This window comes from Carcharhinus amblyrhynchos, chromosome 6 (assembly GCF_965287045.1).
Source record: "Carcharhinus amblyrhynchos chromosome 6, sCarAmb.v2.hapA, whole genome shotgun sequence".
NCBI classification, from domain to species: domain Eukaryota; kingdom Metazoa; phylum Chordata; class Chondrichthyes; order Carcharhiniformes; family Carcharhinidae; genus Carcharhinus; species Carcharhinus amblyrhynchos.
This window is the reverse complement of record NC_137329.1, coordinates 99,784,056-99,806,701: the sequence shown is the minus strand read 5'-3', so window position 1 is coordinate 99,806,701 and position 22,646 is coordinate 99,784,056. Positions and strand designations below refer to the sequence as shown.

At 40.2% G+C, this 22,646-nt stretch overlaps 1 protein-coding gene across 1 annotated transcript in view; it reads left to right on the top strand.

Annotated features, from left to right (window-relative positions):
- Window positions 1-22,646, top strand: part of samtor (S-adenosylmethionine sensor upstream of mTORC1) — a 118,509-nt gene that overhangs the window by 57,900 nt on the left and 37,963 nt on the right. The window contains exon 3 of the mRNA XM_080191068.1: window positions 3,247-3,426. Coding sequence (XP_080047194.1) covers window positions 3,247-3,426 — 180 coding nt within the window. The remainder of the gene's footprint in view (window positions 1-3,246; window positions 3,427-22,646) is intronic.

Here is a 22,646-nt window from a genome sequence, read left to right as displayed (position 1 = left end):
TTCTCTGGCGGGAATCTCCAGTTTTGTGTCGAGCGCAGCCAGAGAATACCATGTAACCATTGGATGATGTTAGTGATTGGTTGAAACAAAAACAGCAACAAATCAGAACTGGAGGTGGGCAACTCAGAAATTAAAAGTGAGAAAAGCAGCCAGTAGCTTACCAATGAAAAGCTAATAAGGACAATGTGAATAATGTGTGGAAATCCACATGAATCCCATGGCTTTGTTCAAAATACTGTAAGCTTTATCACTTCATAAGAACATAAGAAATAGGAGCAGGAGTAGGCCATCTAGCCCTTCGAGCCTGCCCCACCATTCAACAAGATCATGGCTGATCTGAAGTGGCTCAGTTCCACTTTCCGCTTCCTTCTGTCACTTTATTTCTGTTTCTTTTTGCTGCTGAATGGCTTGAAAATTTTTTTTAAAAAAAATGCTAATTCTCATGTGAACGATGGCTAAGTCTCAATTTTACTTGAGGGAGTGAGGGAGAAAGTGTGTGTGCGTGCACATTTTGGGGACAGCTATGAAAAGACTGAGAGGTAACAGTTGAAAAGAAAAGAAAGATTTGCATTTATATAGAACCGTTCATGACCACAGGGTACACCAAAGTGCTATGCAAGCAATTTTGAAGTGCAGTCATGGTTGAAATGTAGGAAAATATGATGATATTGGAGAAATAATGCATAAATTTATTATTATCCCAGTTTTGTAGTAGTTGCAAGGGAAAGGCTATTTGCGCTCACCGTTTATTATGGAGTAAATTGGACAACAATTTCCAATATCTGCACGTTCAGAGTTAAGTGGAAAAGTTGGGGAGTTGCTGTTGGAATGGCTCTGATCCTTCATAAGTTTTGCTACGCTGGTACCTTAACAAGTAATATGACATGAAAATATTAAGAGCCTGAAGTTATTGTACATATCCACTATGTACCCACTTAATACGCAAGACAATATAGTACTAATCCAATCAAGTGCAAGTGAATTTTTGATAATATGTAGTCTCCAGGTCTAGACTCAAAGGTGGAATTCGATCCAGTCTGTCGCAGCTGGAGTCCAGATCCAGTTAATCGTGGGAGAAGTCTCATGTTGGTCTCCCAATGGTGGCAAAACCGATTAAGTTGGAGAACAGAAGGAGAAGATGCCATATTTCTGGCTGCTGTAGGGTGTCAGTTAGATTCATTAATGAGTCAGTTGACACTCTAATCCCTCAGTTCACCTCAATATAGTGATAGTTCGGAGACTTAATGGGAGCAATATGGCTTTCCTACACCACCTGATACCTGTGGCTGATTGGATACGGATATTGATTTGGATTTGGGGCAGGTGAGCATACTGAAAGCTGCCTTGCCCTTGCCTCCAAGTCCCATCCCGCAAACCTGAAACCCTGTCTTGCCCTCACTTATTTTCGGCCTGGGCTAATCTTGGGCCTGTGGGGTCTGCATTGCCAGCAGCTGTCACTGTCTATAACTGAGAGACAGGTGCGATTTCCACCAGCAGGATCCTAAATCCCAGCAAAGGCCTGGTGTACCATTGTACCTCCCTCATGGAATTGAACAGCTCCCTATGTCCTCCCCGCCCCATCTGCCCCAAACAGCAACTGGTGCTCTGACTGGTAAGCAAGACTCTTGTCAGGCCCATTAAATTCTGTCTCCATGCCCCTGTTAAGATTCTTCAATCTAGTTGAACAGGTGAACTGCTATTTGACCTGTTCATACAGGTCCAGATCCTTTTGTGGAGGTGCCTTTGTGAAGTGTTTTCTAACTTCTGTAAGTTGCCTTACAAAAATCCATTAAAGGACTGTGGGCTGCTGTAAGTATAGTGAACAGCAAGCACTATTTGTTCATTGCCGGTAGCAAAATGCAAGATGTTATAATTGTGAAATGATTTTCTTCTAATTTTCCTAAGAAGCTGACTTATGAAGTACTTAGAAGGCAAATTATATTTTGAAAACTTTTAAGCAGAGTTGGCTAATGACAACACCTGTATTTTAAGCTTTGTGTTTGAGAAACCAATTATATTGCCTCAGCCAATAGAATGTGAATATTCTAACTAATTAATTCTTTTGTTAGTTATTGAATAACTACAACTGGAGTAGTAGAGTAAATCACTGAGCCCTAATTATTGTTCCTTGCAGCGCATATCACTCAATTGTTATACAATCACCATATTCATGGCTTATCATGAGCAATATAAGTTTTCTGTTTAATTGTCACGCTTCACATGTAATTCTGTTACAGATATAAAGTCATCATATTTTAAAAAGAGATTAAGAGCTTTGACTTGGAGCTTACTGATAGACCTGACCAGTTTGTGAACAGCTGCACTTATCTGTATACACGTTTTAGATTACTCTCAAATAGAAGATCTTGGGTTTTGATGCAACACAGTCAGATTTTTAGGGAATGTGAGTCACAGATTCCCATTACCCTTTATGCAGGGGACGAGGTGCTTGCTAATTTTGCTCCGAAATCACTTAACTATCATTTTAGGATTTTGCCTCTCTTTCTGCAGTGTTCAGTTCTGGTTCCAGTCTGAAGGCACACGCCCCTCACTTCTGGTTCTAACATTTGTGCATTCATAATAACAGCAATGGAACAACCACAGACCACATCTAGGAACGTAAAAGATGCTGATACTTGACATAATTGCACTAGTGTCTGATAGAATGCAACTTTGCTTATTTAAGGAAGAGATATTTCAAAATTTGGGACATTGGAACAAATTGGAAATTAGTCCACACATTTGAAAGAACGGTTGAGAGGTTTGGAATGGCATAAATAAATGCTTTTGGCTCTCTTTATTTGTCCATCTTTCTCTTGTCTTTGTTTATTTGCCTTTCTTTCTCCTTTCCTTTTGGCTTTTAATTTTCACAATATAGCTGCAAGCTTGTTTTCTGTCACTGAAGGAGATGGAAATCAAATAAGTAATATATTATAAGCAGTGAATAATTGGGAACGTTCACTCCCACTATGGATTCCTAGATGACATTCTCTTTTTTTTCCGTCTCCCGCCAGTGAAAGAAAGCAATAGAGATACCTGGAATTAACAGCAGTCAAAATTGACATGAGGTCATAATGTTTTGCCTGGAAGGTATTTGACAACTGCCAAATGCAGGAGCGTATTAGTAAGCCTCAAAGTTCATAACGCATGCTACGATTGTTTTTGCAGATGCAGAGAACATAGCTTTATGTAAAAACCTTTTGCATATTGTTTCTTGCAGCTGACCAGATGTTCTTCCTTTTATAGTGTTTGTCAAGAATATTTTCTGAATGGTGGAATGAAGAGAGTACTTGAAAAAGATGAGAAAAGGGCCAGGCTTGCTATTGCCATGGCTACTCCAACCTTCAATGCACAAACATCTGACAGGAAAGATGATCATTCTGCATCGAATGGTATATTAACAAGTCTGGATGCTTCCATTACAAAGTAGGTGACATCAGCAGACTTCATTTATTCAAAATGCAATGGTATTCTGCTAAGATTCTGGTAATTTGAGGCATTGCTGAAATAAAATGGATTAAACATCTATTGGAACTGCATTCACTTATGTAATCTGTGTTAAAGATGGTGTGAAACAGATGGGGTCATAATTATGTAATCTCACAGTTGAAGGTTTGTTGAAATTAAAAATTGCTTCAGAATATAGTTGAAAAATGTGAGAATAATTATTAACCTTGGGCAGTCTGATTAGCAGTGTATTTTCCTCCTTTATTTCTGGCAAAGTAGGACTGAGAACAAAGAAATGTTCCTTGTATTCTATCATCAGCACTTTTGCTGAGGTTGACAAGTCAAGTGAAACGATGTGCAATGAGAACTCATTGTTGGGAGCCTTGGCTCCATTGTATTTAAGTGAAAGCCTACATAATCTGATAAATATGCATGAATAATATACTGTAAATCAAAATTGATGGTTGATTTGAATCAAATTGGTTACAATTTCTATCTGTTCTGAAAAGAAAAAAAAGAGATAATGGCCAGATGGTCTGTATGATAGTGTTTAAGATAGTTCACTGACTTTGATGCAGTGATGTATGTGGTAGAAACAAAATACCAAAAACATTTTTTGTTCCTTCAGGGGATGTGGACATTTATTGCATTTATTGCCCATTCCTAATTGCCCTTGAATTGAATGCTAGGTCAGTTAAGAGTCAACCACATTGCTGTGGGTCTGGAGTCATATGTAGGCCAGACCAGGCAAGGGTGGCAGATTTCCTTCCCTAAAGGATATTAGTGAACTAGCTGGGTATTTACAACAATCAACAATGCTTTCATGGTTATCAGACTTTTATTTTCAGATTTTATTGAATTCAAATCCCACCATTTACCAGAATGGGATTTGAACCTGGGTCCCCTAAGCATTAACTCTGTTTATTAGTCCAGTGACAATACCACGATGCCACCATCTCCCCAATAATGAATACATTATTATAATAATAACCATTAAATGTAGTCATGCAGGCTTCAGCAGAAGTGTGCATTTTTCATTACGCCAATCATCATAAACCCTCATGTTTGGCTAAATCAATTCATAACAAACATTTGTGTCCTAATATGAAACAGTTATAAATATGAATTATGATCATTCCAAGTTACTGTTTTAAAATCCCCAGATCATATGTGTAATACATCAAATCTATTTGGATATTCGGGGAAGTTGGAATTTTCAGTCCTGAAATTGCGTCAGTTTATGCATTAAATAACAGACCATAAGTGTGGTCAGGGTTATTTTTGAATTGAGTTCACAAAAACAGTACCAAAAGAAATCAATGAGTATGTAGGTGGAGAGCTTTGCATATTGAGTTTAAGCTATGCATGTGAAGAAGACTGATAACTAAAGGGATTAAACCAATATTCTTGTATTTATTGTATAATAGATTTATTCAATATTGATACAAATTATTTGCCACTCAATTTATTTACTCCCACTGTTATAAATGCTTCAAATATATGTCTCGTGGAGTGGAAAACATATGAACTGTGGTAAATTTTCAAAAGGAAGCAGATCATACTAACATTCTATCATTTGCTTATATTGTAAATCCTGAGAGAGTGCCTTCTCATGATTGCAGTTTTACAGCTGATCCTACTCCATATACTACAAATACAGAATAAATGTTTAATGCTCACCATTTCCAAAGAGCTGACTTTGAATAGAGATTTTGGAGGAAATAGAATCATAGAATTATACAGTACAGAAGAGACTCTTCAGCCCATCGAGTCCACACCGACACATTAAAAACATCTCAACTCCCACCTAATCCCATCTGCCGGCACTTGGCCCAGAGCCCTGAATGTTATGATGTGCCAAATGCCCAAACAGATATTTTTTAAAGGATGTGAGGAAGTCCATCTTGACTCCCCTCCCAGCAGTGCATTCCAGACTTTCACCACCCACCAGGTAAAAAAGTTTTTCATCACATCCTCCCTAATCCTCCTGCCCCTCACCTTGAACCTATGTGCCATCGTGACTGACCCTTCAACTAAGGGGACAGCTGCTCCTTATCCACCCTGTCCATGTCTCTCATAATCTTGTACACTTTGATCAGGTTGCCCCTAAGTCTTCTCTGCTCCAATGAAAACACCCCAATCCTCTCCTGTCTCTCTTCATAACTTAAAATGTTCCATCCCATACAACATGCTGGTAAATCTCCTTTGCACACCCTCCAGTGCAATCACATCCTTTTGACAATGTGGCGATTGGAACTGCTCACATTACTCTAACTGTGGTCTCACCAAAGTCGGATACATGACTTTCCTGTTTTTATAATCTATGCCTCGATTGACGAAGGCAAGTGTCCCACATGCCATTTTCACCACCCTACTAACATGCTCTTCCGCTTTCAGAGATCTGTGGGCATATGAGTAGGGTGGTGAAAAAGGCGTATGGGACACTTGCAATTAACAAGAAGATACATTATATAACATGATGCAGTAATTTATGTCTACACAAAATCTGTCCAAATGTTCTTGGTTTAACTGGCACCAACTAACGCTTACTTATTGTCTTAGTTTTATTTCATATTGACTCCATATACAGAATCACAAATCTGTAACCCTAGCTTAGGCCTATACTCTGGAATTTAGAAGAATAAAGGGAGATCATATTGAGACATAAGGTGATAAAAGGTATGGATAAAGTAGACATGGAGTGGATACTTCCTCTTGTGGGGCATTCTAGGACGAGAGGTCATAGTCTTAGGATAAGGGGTAGTAAATTTAAAACAGAATTGAGGAGAAGCTACTTCTCCCAAAAGGTTATGAATCTATGGAATTTGCTAAGAACAAAGAAAATTACAGCACAGGAACAGGCTGTTTGGTCCTCCAAGCTTGCACCGACCATGCTGCCCAACTGAACTAAAACCCCCTACCCTTCCAGGGACCATATCCCTCTATTCCCATCCTGTTCATGTATTTGTCCAGGTGTCCTTTAAAAGCCATTGTCATATCTGTTTCCACTACTTGCTCCAGCAATGAGTTCCAGGCACACATCACCCTCTGTATAAAAAAAGTATCTTGTACATCTCCTTTAAACCTTGCCCCTCGCGCCTTAAACCTATGCCTCTCATTAACTGACTCTTCCATCCTGGGAAAAAGCTTGTGACTATCCACTCTGTCCATGCCCCTCATAATCTTGTGGACTTCTATTAGGTCACCCTCAACCTCTACCATTTCAGTGAGAACAAACCAAGTTTCTCCAACCTCTTCTCATAGCTAATGCCCTCCATACCAGGCAACATCCTGGTAAATCTTTTCAGTGCCCTCTCCAAAGCCTCCACACTCTTTTCGTAGTGTAGCGACCAGAATTGAACACTATATTCCAAGTGTGACCTAACAAAGGTTCTTTAAAGCTATAACATAACTTGCAAATTTTTAAATTCAGTGCTCTGGCCAATGAAGGCAAGTATGCATTATGTCTTCTTGACTAACTTCTCCACCTGCGTTGCCACTTTCAGTGACTTGTGTACTTGTGCACCCAGATCCCTCTGCCTGTCAATATTTTTAAGGGTTCTGCCATTTACTGTATATTTCCCTTTTATATTAGACCTTCCAAAATGCAGTACCTCACAATTGTCCGGATTAAACTCCATTTATCACCTCTCCACCCAAGTCCCTAAATCCTGCTGTATCCTCCCTCGTTGCTATCTGCAATTCCACCAATCTTTGTGACATAAAGTGGGATGGATTCTGGAACAGTGAGCAAATTTGAGGACTTAGATTTTTAATTGGTAATGAGCTGAACAGTCATTAGGAGAAGGCAGGAAAATGGCATAAGGAGCATATCAGACATGATTGAATGGCAGAGCAGACTCAATGGGCCGAATAGCCTAATTCTGCTCCTATATCTTTTATGAACCCCATTATGATGAACTGTTATGCTAAATAAATTCACTGGCATTAACTTTCACCCCATTGCACTTGATCAATTTTGAGGTCTAATGTGGTTTTTTGATGACCTGCATCCTCATCTGCTTCTTGCTGCTCCCAATACAGCAGCTGCAGTGCTGCACCATGTAGGGAAAGAAAATTGCTGAAGAGGCAAAACGCAGAAAGACAATATGGTAGAACTGAAAAGAGAATGGAGCAGACAAATGAGAATGAAGGAGACAGCAAGAAATGGAAGTGAAGGACAGAGTTAAAGAATCAGAAATTGAGAAGAGGGCACAAATGTAGAAGAGCTAAACAAAAATAAAAAGGAAGTGAAAAGTGAAGCAGAAAGAGACAAGTATGAAAGAATGGAGACTTTTTTCATGACTTATCACTGCCAGTATAATTAACTAAAATGTTATGAGCAGTTTGGATTTTGGAGCCATAGAGAATTATATAGTGCAGAAGAGGCCCTTCAGCCCATCAAGTCTGCACTGACACATTAGAAACTCCTGAACTCCCACCAAATTCCATCTGCCAGCACTTGGCCCATAGCCCAAGATTGTTTCAAGCTCATAAACATATCATTATTCAAATTTAAGTTCAAGATTTATAATTTGCTAAGTAGGCTTTAAATATTTTGCTGAACAGAATTAATATTGTGATATCTGTTGTATATGTACATTGTTTTCTTAGGAGTCGTCTCTGAACACACAGTTTCCCTTGTCCCAACAGATTTCCCATCAATCTGGTGAAAATAGCTTTGTCTTTTACCCTTGTGAAAATTAAAACAGATTTTTAAAAATACCAAAGCAGTAATAATTAGAACATAGTTAACTAAATGACCAACTCTGTACGCAGCTAGCATTGTCAGTCCAAGCACTGCTGCTTTGACTATGTGCCATCTTTCTGCACTATGCAGTATGTGGTCTAACAGAAACAAGTCTCGCTACAATGCTGCTTGCTGTGTTGGCACTTGAGCATTGCCATGCGTAATCTTTAGTAGTGATTCAACTTGACAGGCAAAGAGCTGACATTCTAATGAGGCATACTATGCACTGAAAGGAGCTGCCGGGATATGAATGCTATTTATCAGGACGTCCATTAATTTCACAAATACGATGGTGTGCCACACCGTTTCACTGTTAGTTTTGTTCAGTAAGAATATAACATTGTCTGTTTCTGCAAAGCAGGATTCTATAACAATCCAGAAGTTGGCCTTCTTCAAAATGATGATTAACTTGCAAACATAGTCATAATTAAGTTTCAGGCAGAAATTCAAAGCACATGCTGAGCCACAAAGAAAAATTCCAAGATTGAACTATTGCAGTTCAAACCAGATATGATTGGCAAAGAACTTGAGACAGCATGAGGATTTTTTTTACACAGCATGTCATAATGATTTGGAATGCAGTTCATAAAAGGCAGTGGAAGAAGATACAATAGCACCCTTCAAAAGAGAACTGGATAAATTGGATAAATACTTGAAGGAAAAAGTACAGAGCTATGGGGAAAGAATCGGGGAATGGGATTAATTGGATAGCCCCAGGACACGATAGGCAGAATTCTGTAATGTATCATTCTACGAAATTGTGAACACTGTGCTGTTATTTGCACTCCCTCGTCCAGGTGTCTGTGTGTATACACATAACTATGGGTGGCACGATGACACAGCGGTTAGCATTGCTACCTCACAGCACCAGGGACCTGGGTTCCATTCCCAGCTTGGGTCACTGTCTGCGGAGTCTGCGTGAGTTTCCTCCGGGTGCTCCAGTTTCCTCCCATGGCCCAAAAGACTTCGTGCTTAAGTGCATTGGCCATGCTAAATTCTTCCTTGCTGTACCCAAACAGGCACCGGAGTGTGGCGAATGGGAGAATTTCACAGTAATGTATTTGAAGTGTTAATGTAAGCCTACATGTGACACTAATTAATAAAAAAAAAGTCTGCATTTGAGAACTAGCTGTTTAATTTTCCTTGAGCGTCCTAAAAGTGATAGCTATTGTGCAGCCACCTTGGGTCATTGTTTGCTGAGGAGTAACTGGGAAAAGTGACTATAACATAGATTCAGTGTGAAAATAGATATGAGCAATTAGATTCAAAGATGAGCAAGCAGGAGTGGAGAAGATTGTTCAGTGAGAAAGAAGAGATCTGCCCAAATTAACTGGGCAGAAAGCTTAGTGAAAAAGAAAGATTATTCAATAGTGACAAATCTTCCAATATTAGGTAGGTTGAATGTGCAATTAATAAATTTAGTAAAAAGTAAAGTTTCCCAGGTAAATAGATTAAACTTGAAAGGAAGGTTAGTCATATAAATAGGACCAACAATGTGAAAGAAAATCACAAGGAATATAGAAAGCGAAATGAAAACAGAGTTTAGAAAGGCCAGAGGAAATATGGAGAAAACTAGCAAATAATATGGAGAGAGGGTTTTTGTACATGTATTCAAATTAAATGACAAATTCGAAGGTAAACTTTTCAAAGATAGAGGAAAACTAATTGTGGAGGATAAAGGTATGATTGAGATGCTAATTAAATGTTATCTGTTAATTGTTACAAAGGACGGTGGAAGTGAAAAGCAGAAGGCAGTGCAAAAATGGATACAGACAACATAGGGTGTCTGCATTTAAGAACATAAGAAATGGGAGCAGGAGTAGGCCAACTAGCCCTTCGAGCCTGCCCCGCCATTCAATCAGATCATGGCTGATCTGTCATGGCTCAGTTCCACATTCCCGCCCTCTCCCCATAACCCTTAATCCCCTCTCTTATCAAAAACCCATCAACCCACGTCTTAAAAATATTTAGCGAGGTAGCCTCTACCACTTCAACGGGCAGAGAATTCCAGAGATTCACCACCCTTTGAGTGAAGAAGTTCCTCCTCAACTCCGTTCTAAACCGCCCCCCCTTTATCTTGAGGCTGTGCCCCCTAGTCCTATTATCCTTTCTGAGCGGGAAGAGTCTCTCCACCTCTATCCTATCCATCCCATTCATCATCTTATACGTCTCAATGAGATCTCCCCTCATTCTTCTAAACTCTAACGAGTACAAGCCTAATTTATTCAGCCTCTCCTCATAGCTCAACCCCCTCAACTCCGGCATCAGCCTAGTAAACCTCCTCTGCACTCCCTCCAAGGCCAAAATATCCTTGCGTAAGTACGGCGCCCAAAACTGCACACAGTACTCCAGCTGCGGCCTCACCAATGCCCTATATAGCCGCAGCAAGACCTCCCTACTTTTATATTCAATCCCCCTCGCTATGAAGGCCAGCATCCCATTCGCCTTCCTGACCACCTGCTGCACCTGCAAGCTGGGTTTTTGCGACTCATGCACAAGGACCCCGAGGTCCCTCTGCACCGTCGTCTGCTGCAGTTTTTCGCCCCGTAATAGTCCTTCCTACCATTCTTCCTACCAAAGTGGACCACTTCACACTTGCCAATATTAAATTCCATTTGCCATTTCCTGGCCCATTCGCCCAGCCTATCTAGATCCTTCTGTAGGCTCTCCCCACCCTCCGCACAATTTGCCTTTCCACCAATTTTGGTGTCATCAGCAAATTTCGACACCCTACACTCGGTTCCCTCCTCCAGATCATCTATATAAATGGTAAATAGCTGAGGCCCCAGCACCGACCCCTGGGGCACTCCACTAGTCACCATCCGCCAATCCGAATAGCACCCATTGACCCCCACTCTCTGCCTCCTATTTGACAACCAGTCCTCTATCCACGCTAACACCCTACCCCCAACTCCATGCCCCCTGACCTTCTGCAATAACCTCTTGTGAGGTACCTTGTCAAACGCCTTCTGAAAATCAAGAAAGACCACATCCACCGGCTCTCCTCTATCCACCGCCCTAGACACATCCTCATAGAACTCCAGTAAATTTGTCAGACACGACTTCCCTTTAACGAAACCATGCTGTGTCTGCTCTATCAAGCAGTTCCCCTCAAGATGCCTCGCTATTTCCTCCTTGATGACGGATTCTAACATTTTACCTACAACAGACGTTAAACTAACAGGCCTATAATTCCCCGCCTTTTGCCTGGCACCCTTCTTAAACAACGGCGTAACATTAGCCGTTTTCCAATCTTCCGGCACTTCCCCGGAATCCAGCAACGTCTGGAAAATAACCACCAAGGCATCCACTATCACCTCCGCCATTTCTTTCAGGACCCTCGGATGCATTCCATCCGGTCCTGGGGACTTGTCCACAGTCAGCCCCTCCAGTCTGTCGAGCACCACCTCTCTAGTAACAGTAATGTCATCGAGACCCTCCAGTCCTACCACCTTTCCATCTCTAACATCCGGCAAATTATTCACGTCCTCCTCTGTGAAGACCGAAACAAAAAAGTTATTCAAGACCTCAGCCATATCCCCATCCCCTACCACTAAGTCCCCCTTCTCATCCTCTAAGGGACCAATGTTCACCCTAGCCAGCCTCTTCCTTTTTATATATTTGAGAACTAGCTGTTTAATTTTCCTTGAGCAAATTGTGCAGCCACCTTGGGTCATTGTTTGCTGTGGAGTAACTGGGAAAAGTGACTATAACATAGATTCAGTGTGAAAATAGATATGAACAATTAGGATTCAAAGATGAGCAAGCAGGAGTGGAGAAGATTGTTCAGTGAGAAAGAAGAGATCTGCCCAAATTATCATTATTTTCTCTCAATGATCCCACATTAACTATAGTTCATCAGTTTATTCTTTTCTGCTTGCTTGGACAAGGTAACAAAAGAGAAGAAATTGGTTGTGAAAATGTTAACAGAATTCAAGGTGGTTATGTTGCTGGGTCCTGATCAGATGAACTCTAGGATTTTGAAATAATTCAAAGTGGAGCTAATAGAAAATTTTAAGTTCATTTCAGATATGCAACCTGTGCTTGAAGATTGAATTGCAGCTGTGTAAAGCTTTGTCCAAGAAGACAGAAAAGAATACATTTGTAAACTATAGACTAGATAGCTTAGTTACCATTATAGGAAAATGCTTAGAGCTAGGTCCTAAGTCAGGAGGAGGTCGTAAATGACATTCAGTTGAATTTTGTTTCCTTTTCTACCACTATCCTATCAAATATGACAGTGTGATAGTGATAACAAACCACCCTTTATAACCCCTAACTCAAGATCAAATTATTGTTTGGCATGTTGTCAGATGTTCAGCAGAGACTATTTAATGGAAAATTGTATTTGGCAAATGTAATCAAGTCTGTCTTGAAAGGAAATGACTATTTAAATAAAGGAAATAATGTAATGATGGATCAGTTTCCAGAAGATGTTCAGTAAACTCTCTCACAGGAGGCTAGCAATCAAAGTCGAAAGTATGGTGAGAGAAAATGTGGCAGGGTGGATCAAAAACTAGTTGGTGTTAAGGAAACCAAGGGCTATAACTAATAGATGCTGCTCAGTTTGGAGTAGGATTGGAATTGATGTATCAGCTATATCCACTTTTTTTTTCTTAATGAACAAGTGCATGTACGTATGTGATTTTGATTTGGACATGGGCAGTGCAGTATAAAAATTTGCTGATTTATTTATTCCTTCACAAGATATGGGCATCACTGGCTAGGCCAGCAATTGTTGAAAGTGGTGGTGAGTTGCTGCCTTGAACTATTGCAACTTATTTGGTGTAGATATGCCCACAGTGCGTTAGAAAGGAAGTTCCAGTATTTTAACCTGGAACTTTTGCTCCAACATAGGCAATATAATTCCAGGTCAGGGTGATGTGTGGTTTGGAGGGGAGCTTGTAGCTGGTGGTGTTATCATGTCTCTGCTACCGTTCTCCTTCCAAGTGGTACATGTTGCAGGTTTGGATGATGCTATCAAAGGAAGCTTGATGAGTTGCATCTTGTAGATGGTTGCTTGTAGTTGCTGTTCCACTGCATCAGTGGTGGGGGGAGTCAATGCTGAAGGTAATGGATGGGGTACCAATCAAGTGGACTGTTTTATCCCAGGTGATATTGTACTTGAGCTGCGCTCACTCAGGCAAGTGGAAAGTATTCCACTGCACTCCTGATTTGTGCCATGTAATGGCGGACAAGCTTTGGAGAGTCAGGAGTTACTAATATCAGAATTCCCATTCTCTGTCCTTCTCTTGTAGCCACATTTATATGACTGATCCAGCTGAATCTTCGGTCAATGATAACCTCCAAAATGTTGATATTTGGGAATTTACCGATGGTAATGTCATTGAAACAATATGGGAGGTGGTTAGATTTTCTTTTGTTTGAGATGGTCATTGCACATGTTCTCAACTGGGAGGTGGGGTGGGAAGATTAATTTAAACAGTCTTGATCTCTCCTCTCACCACCCATCCGTAAACAGAGTGGTGCTTTGATTTGCTTCCCTCTTAATGAGCAATGGCATGCTTTCCACCCCCTCGGTTTTAATGTGATTCAATTTTCTATTAGTATCCCTACAGCAATCTTGAAATAGATTGAATTCGCTGTTAGTTTATTTACACACACTCAAAACACAGGGTGGGCTGCTACGTAGCCCCCATTCAGTAAAAAAGGATATAGAGAAAGATGTGCATGATAAAGACCACAGAGAAAATAATTATTATTTCACGTGAGTCCAAAATCAAAGTACAATGAGGTTGTCCTTCATAGAGGTTGACAGGCTGGGAACTGATGCTGTATAATTCACCATTCTATTGGAGAGGTTCAAAGTTACAGGTTGATAAATCCATAAAAGTGAGCAATAACAATTGAGTTTTATGAATAAGTGTATAGTGTACAGCATCGAGGCCTAGATGAAGGAAATGTCCATGAGTTTATTCCAGCAAAATGAAAGCCCTTATCTGTTGGAGTTGACTTCACATGATGAAATAGGCAAGCAGAGATGAATCCATCTTGTAGCGATGGTACAGAATTTTTGGTAGAAAAATAGTGCAGGTGGGGCCAAGTATTTGACATGGGCAAAACCTCTTTGCATGCTGCTGCTTATAGATGGGAAAGATGGCAGACTGAGTTTTTTTTCTGTTATAACAAGGCAATATTACTGGTTACACAAGCTAGAGGATTCCATATCACATGACTTCCACATCTTCATCTGGGTTCCTGAGATGCTTAAATATTCCACCCAATAGGACTTGAAAGGAAGTTCATAGAGTCAGTTGTCCTCCAGGACAAGCCTGGTTTGTGAAATGCAATGGACTTTGTATAGTTCTCTTTGAATTAGGCCTTTGCAACCCACAGTGGGGGTCACTAATGTCTCTTCAGAGATAAAGTGGCACAAACTTCTGCAATTTTGCTATGATAGCTGTTTTTGTTCAAGGTCACAGACAGGCATGGCATCAGTCATTTTAAAAAGGGTCTTTGTCCAGTTTCTAAATTTTAGAACTTAGCGATGAAGATATATTTATTAAAAACATATATTTTGTGAGGTCTAAGTCCCCTGATGCAGCACATGTGATGTGAATGTTACTTGCCACTTATCAGCCTAAGCCTGAATATTGTCCAGATCTTGCTGCATATGGACATAAACTGTTGCAGTATTTGAACAGTTTCAAATAGCACAGAATGTTGTGCAATCATCAGTGAATATCCCCAATATTTTGTGTCCCTCCACCATAAAATCAGAAAGGGGTTTGACAAACATTGAGATGCAGTGTAAAAGAATTCAGAATGACGTCAGTTGGCAGAATAGGAAGATGCAGGAGGCAGTTTAATTCAGAGAAGATGCAATTTGGCAAAATAAATAAGGAATGTTAGTACATATTCAATTTAAAGACACTGGAAGGTATGGATAAACAAAGAGACTCAAAGTTGCAGGCTGATGAATCCATAGAAATGAGCAATAACAACTGAGTTTTATGACTAAGCTTATAGTATACCATATCAAGGTCTAGATGAGGGAAAATGTCAGTGAGTTTAATCCAGCAAAATGAAAGCCCTTATCTTTTGGCATTTACCAGAACCTATGTATGAGTTAATTCCGATAACCTCTGCAGTTGTTGCCTCATCCTGAGGTAAAACGTGCAAAACTTTGAGATATTTCTTGATGCAGAATTCACATATACCCCACAAACACACTTTTACCAAGAGCACTTATACCTCTGCAGAGTTACTCTCTGCCTCTTTCAATGAAGTAGAGTCCACAGCTTACTTTGATGTTCAACATCTTAAATGTTCTCACAGCTGGCCTACTTGTCTCAATCTGCTTCTCATAACTCATTCAAATTGCTGCAGCTGGCACACGTACCCATTTGAATTTTTGCACCCAGGTCATTTCTGTTCTCTCCAAGCTCCATTGACTCCTTGAGCCCCAATTGAGAGTCCTCAGTCATTCTTGCTTTTAAGTTCCATCATAGCCTCACACACTTGTCTTGGTGCCCTCTACCTGCTTTTCATCTCACATACATCTTCGTGGCAGCAGCTTTTAACCTGTAGCTTCTTGCCCTATGGGGCTCTTTTGCCTACTTTCCTCCTTTTCTAAATCCTCCTCAAAATCCTTTCCTTAGGCTCTGAGCCCAGTTTCACTTTCTCTGCATCTCCTGCAAGTGAGATGAGCAATACAAATGTAAGTTTTTGGTATGTGATGAATTTGGGCTGTGATATTGAAACTGCCAAAGTCATTAATTGTTTTTAAAAAATATATCTGATCATAAAATGTTCAAAAGAAGAAAGTAAATTGGCTTAAAAGTAAAATAACTAGATTGAAAATGATCATTTAAGTAGTTACCCTGAACTAATAATCACATTGAGGAAAAACTTGGTCAATTTAATTGACATATAAGGGTAATATATAGATGCGCATAGTTTATGATGGACAGGTTTCAAGAAGATTAATTAAATGAATATTTTATCCTAAATGACTCATTTAGTTCGCCTGCGTCCTTGGTTAGACCCTGGAAAAGTGCTCTGTGCTTGGAGCCATACGAAATTATGATAACACTGATGTAGTAGTTGTCTGGTAGCCTTGCCTTAAAGAGGGTTAGCTTCATAAACAGATTGCTGTCATTTGGAATCCTAAAACTATCAGGAATTGTAATTGTAATGAATGTTGCTAGTGCTGTGCTACAGTGCTGGCTAAAATTTCAATGTAACTGGAATATTCCACTTAGCGAGATAGGAAGAACTGATCACCTGTATTCCTCCAACAAGTTGATGATTGAGCATTGGTTGCCTGAATAACCCACCATCCTGCTGATTGAAAGAATGAGCAGCCATACCTTTGTGCTTTCCTGGTGGGGATGGGGAAAATTTTTGGAGGGGCGATCTCACCAATGGGCAGGATGAGCCAGTAAGATCGCGAGAGAGCCAACAAATTGGGTTTGATTTCTCTGCTTTTATTTAAAGCAGCTTTTCATAACGTAATTGAAACTTGAAGTATAAATCTCAAAGTATGACTGTTTTAGCTTTATGCAGAAAACAGACTGATTTTTCCACCCCTTTGGGTGATACAGAAATACAGAAATGTATTGTTGATGACATCTGATTAACTGTGGCTGTGTAAATGGCTGACGTTATGCAGGGAAAGCAGTGTGTCTATTGTCTTTTGCAGTTACGTTGTCATTACAGTTTGACCTGAAGAGCTGTCACGACAAATACAAAGGTGTTTACATTTTTGAGTAGCGTGTAACCAGCAATTCGATTAGAATTGGAAAAATATATATCTTCTTTAACATTTGTAATTAGTTGAATACATTCAATACCTGGAAAACTTTTTTTGGTTTGTTTGTTCGCAGAATAAAGAATGGTATACTGTTAAAATGTATGTAGTATGGCATGTGAAAGGTGTTTTAATTTTGTTAGGGAGTTGACAGAGCAGTTTTGGGATTGAATTAAGAATGACAAATGTAAGTTGTCTCACAGTTTTGAGGGTACAGTGTAAAGGAAGGGTTACATAATGCCATATTTTCTGCAAAGGAAGAAAAAGAGATGATCTAAACCAGCACTGACTATGCGAACACTGATTTCACATTTGACCCTGATTTTAACACTGATTGAAAATTGAAAAGTACAAAAAAAAATGTAGTTTTTGGATTGTGGTCAGTGGTGAAAGGTTGCCTGGGTGGTTCCAGGATTGCAAGAAAGGTATTAATTTTCTATTTCCATTGTTCCTGGCAAATGAATGTTACCATAAATTAAGCAGCATATTACATCCTAATGCTCAAGATTCTTGTGCATCACCATGCTGAGCAGAATATGCCAAGTATGAACCCAGTGCAGATGTAAAGCTGGTAAAGTTATGAATTATTTACCTGAGAGATTTTGATCACTATCCCTTGAGTAGACTTGAGTATTACAAAAATATTGCTATGACTCTGCCAGCAAACATACTGGCTGGGTATGAGAAAATGAGTCGTATGTTGCGTAAAAACTTATGCATGTAACTTGGCATGTTATCAGGGCGGCTTATTATAAGCTGCTGAACACAGATGGGTTGTTCAACATGTGAAAGACCCTTTTGGTGTTTCATTTTTTTGGATGAATGGCATTGAATGAAATATGCTTACTGTGCAATCCTGCCAGATTGCGAAATTATTTGGCACTTGGCATTATCTTGGGTACAAAAAATACACTTGCAGCAACTGCCTGCCTAAGATTCCATTTAATGCCTTTTGGGACAAATAATATGACCCAGAAATACTATTTCCTTAACAAAAATGCCAATGTCATTCATGTAAACCACACAGTAGTTTTAATTCTGACCAGCCAGTAAATTATTCAGAAGGCATTGGAACATGCTAGATTTTGCGGTTGTAATTATGGTGAAACCGTCAGTATTCACCATCATTACTACTCGGAAACTGACAAGCATGCAGACATGGACAGTTAAACACAGAAATCCAAAAGTTACTGTCAGTGATGCTTTTTTCACAAGGTGTGATGTTGAAGTCCCCCTATCTCGGTAGTAATCAATTAAAAATTTATGAACTGGCAAAATCCTCTACTCCTATACTCTTAATATCATTTTAAAAAGACCTTGAAGATGTCACACCTGTTGACTGAGGTACAACTGCATTTTTAACAAGGAAGCTAGTCCATAATTACTAATAACCAGCCTCAATTGCCCTGAAACAGTAGTTCCAAATTTGGTGGATGCCAGACTTCCCCATAATAAGCTAAAGTCCACATTTAAAAAAATGACACTTTACCTTCTATCTTAATACCACACGTATCTTACAATTATTTACTTTGCTGTCTGTAAAAAAAAAACTGATAAATGAAGGGATTCAATTGTTTTTACTCTGACTTGATGTCTGTGGGAATGATTCAATGTGATTGGCTGCTTACAATCTTTATGTTGCTTTATGATGTCACTGTTGCTGGATGCTTGGAGATTCCCTTGACTTGACACCAGTTTCAATCTGGCATTGAAAAAAGGGAAGTTTGTGCCACAGACGTCACTAAATCCTCTTGGGCAGCTTCCTTTGAGGTCAGTGATGAACACTGTTGCTTTGCTGCTGACCACAAGCTCCAGCCCAGTGTCAACGTTGCACAGCCCAAATGTTAGCATTTTGAACTTGAACAATTTTCTGTTCACGGGAAATGCCATTCAGATCAGCTGTTTTGACGTGTTAATATTTAGAAGCCAAATACAGTGTGCTGATATACTTGACTTCTGTTTAAATGTCTAAAGAGCCATTCACCCAAAGCGCTAATACTTGCCTGTAAAGATAATCTACTTTTGTCATTGATTTTGGTTCTAGCCCTGCCAGATGACTTTGAAACTGTCATCAACAGCTTAATCTGATGCCAGATTATTGTTTACTTACAAGTGTGTTGGCCTACAAGTCTTTTTAACCGGTAATAAAGGGTTAAGGAAATGAGAGCAACCTCTCCTCTGTCAATACAATGTGCAATGATAATAAGTCCTCCTCAGTTTGTCACAAAGCAGAATGGAAATTCACATGGGGAGTTCCGACAAACCAGTTTTCTCTTGGCACATTGCCAGAAGCCCTGTTCGACAATTAATTCAAACTGTTCTTTACCATCTCTGGGTAATATCAGATAATTGCCCGTCTATCTTACACTGTACATCCTCCGACTACTATGAAGCAAATAAAACAAAGGGATTCTGCAATATGATTTCTGTCCAAATGAAAGCTGTCTGCTGAGCATCTTTTTTACTGTGCGCACCCATTATTTATTGTTGAATTGCATTCGGCCACATTGTCAGCATGAGGTCAGTTATGATTTTATGTGATGAATGAACGAAGTGATCCAGCAGGAAAGCTATTGACAATTTTTCAATTAATTGACATTCTCGATAGCATATTCTCACCGGTATTCATATTAACTACCATAGTGGGCCTATTGATAATGGAATTTACCGTCACAAGGGCTGGATCTGCAATCTGGTGATCAACCCTCCATTTTGCTAATGGGGTCTGTCAGCATCAAAGAAAATATGGTACTTGTGAATTTGGGTTGTTATCCCTGTATTGTTCTTCCTAACCCTTTCCTGGCATCTGATTTGTCTAGTTCTTAAGAGACTGTGTTTCCTGCATTGCCTGTTATTAAAATAAACAGTCAAGTAATGGATTCCTTTTTTCTCTTCAGCTTTAGGATTACTTCAGATATCTGGCTTCTCTCTAGCCAACTTCTCCAGCTCTGCACTATCAGCTCTGCTTTTAACTGAGAGCCTCTCTCTGCCCCATTCTTTAATTTAAGTGAATAATACCTTGTTCAGATTCAGTCCCTTTGAATTCTGTCTCCCTGAGACTTTTTATTCCCTGGTTTCGAAGACTTATCTATTCTGTAGTCTCTGGGACTTGCTTTCTGCCCCTTACTCCATTATGCTGTCTCTCTGCTGGCAGTTTCTGTGAGAACTGCTTTCTTCACAGATAACAGGTTCCAAATGAACCACAAGTGTTTGCTTTTCAGTGTGGGGCCTCTCGTTGCTAGGCATTAGCCTCGTCTTTTTTTAAATCCAGTCTTTTTTAGTCGTAAATCCTTTCATTGCAATGCAGGCACAGTTTAAAATGAAACTAAAATCCACTGACACCTTTTTAACATGAAGCTTTTTAACTGAAGTTTTAACTGTTTCTTACACAAATGTGAAATTGAACTTGCTTACAGCTATACCCTATTTATAATGTCCACAAATACAAATATAGATTACTTAAAACTACCTTTGTTTCCTGACACATTTTTCAAAGTTGCTCCTAAGCTGACCATTTCTGTGAATTCATACAGCTAAACCCAAAACAAAATGCAACTTACCTATATAACCTATTTCCATAGCAACTGACGTAATTGGGATTTTAAAAAAAAATCACTTTACACGATGTGGGTTTCGCAGGCTCAAGCAGTATTTTTATTGCCCAATGCTAATTGTCCTTGAGAAGGTGGTGGTGAGCTGTATTATTTAACTGCTGCAGTCCAGATAGATGATCAGGAGGAGGGGGCTGAGTGTAGGGTGACGAAATTTGCTGATGACACGAAGATGAGCGGAAAAGCGAATTGCATGGAGGGTGTGGAAAGTCTGCAGAGAGATCTGGATAGGCTGAGCGAGTGGGTGAGGACCTGGCAGAAGGAGTATAATGTTAGCAAGTGCGAGGTTATCCACTTTGGTTGAAATAATAGAAGGAGGGATTATTATTTAAAAGGCAAAAAGCTGCAGCATGCTGTGGTGCAGAGAGACCTGGGGGTCCTTGTGCACGAATTGCAAAAACCCAGTCTGCAAGTGCAGCAGGTGATCAAGAAGGCGAATAGAATGTTGGCCTTTATAACAAAGGGGATAGAATATAAAAGCAGGGAGGTCTTGCTGCAACTGTACATTGTACTGGTGAGGCCGCAGCTGGAGTACTGTGTGCAGTTTTGGTTGCTGCACTTGCAGAAGGATATATTGGCCTTGGAGGGAGTGCAGAGAAGGTTCACTAGGCTGATACCGGAAATGAGGGGGCTAGCCTATGAAGAGAGACTGAATAGACTGGGTCTGTACTCATTAGAGTTTAGAAGGCTGAGGGGGGATCTTATAGAGACGTATAAGATAATGAAGGGGATAGATAGGGTAGAGGGAGAGAGATTCCTCCTGCTTAGAAAGGATAGCAGGATTAGAGGGCACAGCCTCAAGATAGGAGGGGCGGGGAAGCAGTTTAGATCGGAGTTGAGGAGGAACTTCTTCACTCAAAGGGTGGTGAATCTCTGGAATTCTCTACCCATTGAAGTGGTGGAGGCTACCTCGCTGAATATATTTAAGTCATGGGTAGACAGGTTTCTGATAGACAGAGAAATTAAGGGTTATGGGGGAGAAAGCGGGAAAGTGGAGCTGATCCACTTCAGATCAGCCATGATCTTATTGAATGGCGGGGCAGGCTCGAAGGGCTGGATGGCCTACTCCTGCTCCTATTTCTTATGTTCTTATGCAGTCCCTAAGGTGTAGTTACACCTATATTGCTGTAAGGAAGGGACTTCCAAGATTTGACCCAGTAAAAGATTAACTTTATTTGGTGAGTTTAATCCAAATATATTAGGTGAGTTCAGCAACTTCGCATCATTCAGTGAATTTGATTGGTGAGTCACATGGTGAGAAACCATTATCACAGTTTTTGGAGGAACAGGGTATCACAGTCAGCAATTTCTGTATTTCACTGTGTTTGATTTAATTTTATTTCATTTATTATTGTCACGTCAAAGATGCCAAAAGACAATACTGGCCCAAGCTGGAGTCCCAGGCTAACCACACGAATCCCCACCGATTATCACAAGGCCTGCAAGACATAATTGGCTACAAGATGAAGGCATGTAAAATCGTCGGTTCCAACGCACCTCCCCCTGATGAGCTCAATGCACTTTACACTTGTTTTGAGCAAGAAGTCAACAAGAGCATGCCTTCCACCCTGGAAGCCTTGGATGAACCTGTATCTGAGGTCACCATTGCAGATGTCAGAGCAGCCTTCTCAAAGGTCAACCCAGGGGAAAGCAACTGGCCTGGATGGGGCACCCAGACGAGACTCAGATCCTGTGTGAATCAGCTGGCAGGGGTATTCACAGACATCTTCAACCTCTCTTTACAACAATCTGAGGTCCCTATCTGCTGCAAGAAGATGATCATCATCTCAGTACCAAAGAAAAACCAAGCAGTGTGGCCTTAATGACTATCATCCGGTGGCTCTGACATCCATCATTATGAAGTTCTTCAAAAGGTTAGTCATGACACTAATCAACTCCAGCGTCCCAGATTGCTTGGATCCATTACATTTTGCCTATTGCCACAATAGATCCACAGTAGACGCCATCTCCCTGGCCCTGTACTCAACCCTGGAACACCTGGATAAAAAGACACCTATGCCAGACTTCTATTTATTGACTACAGTCTGCCTTCAGCACCATTATT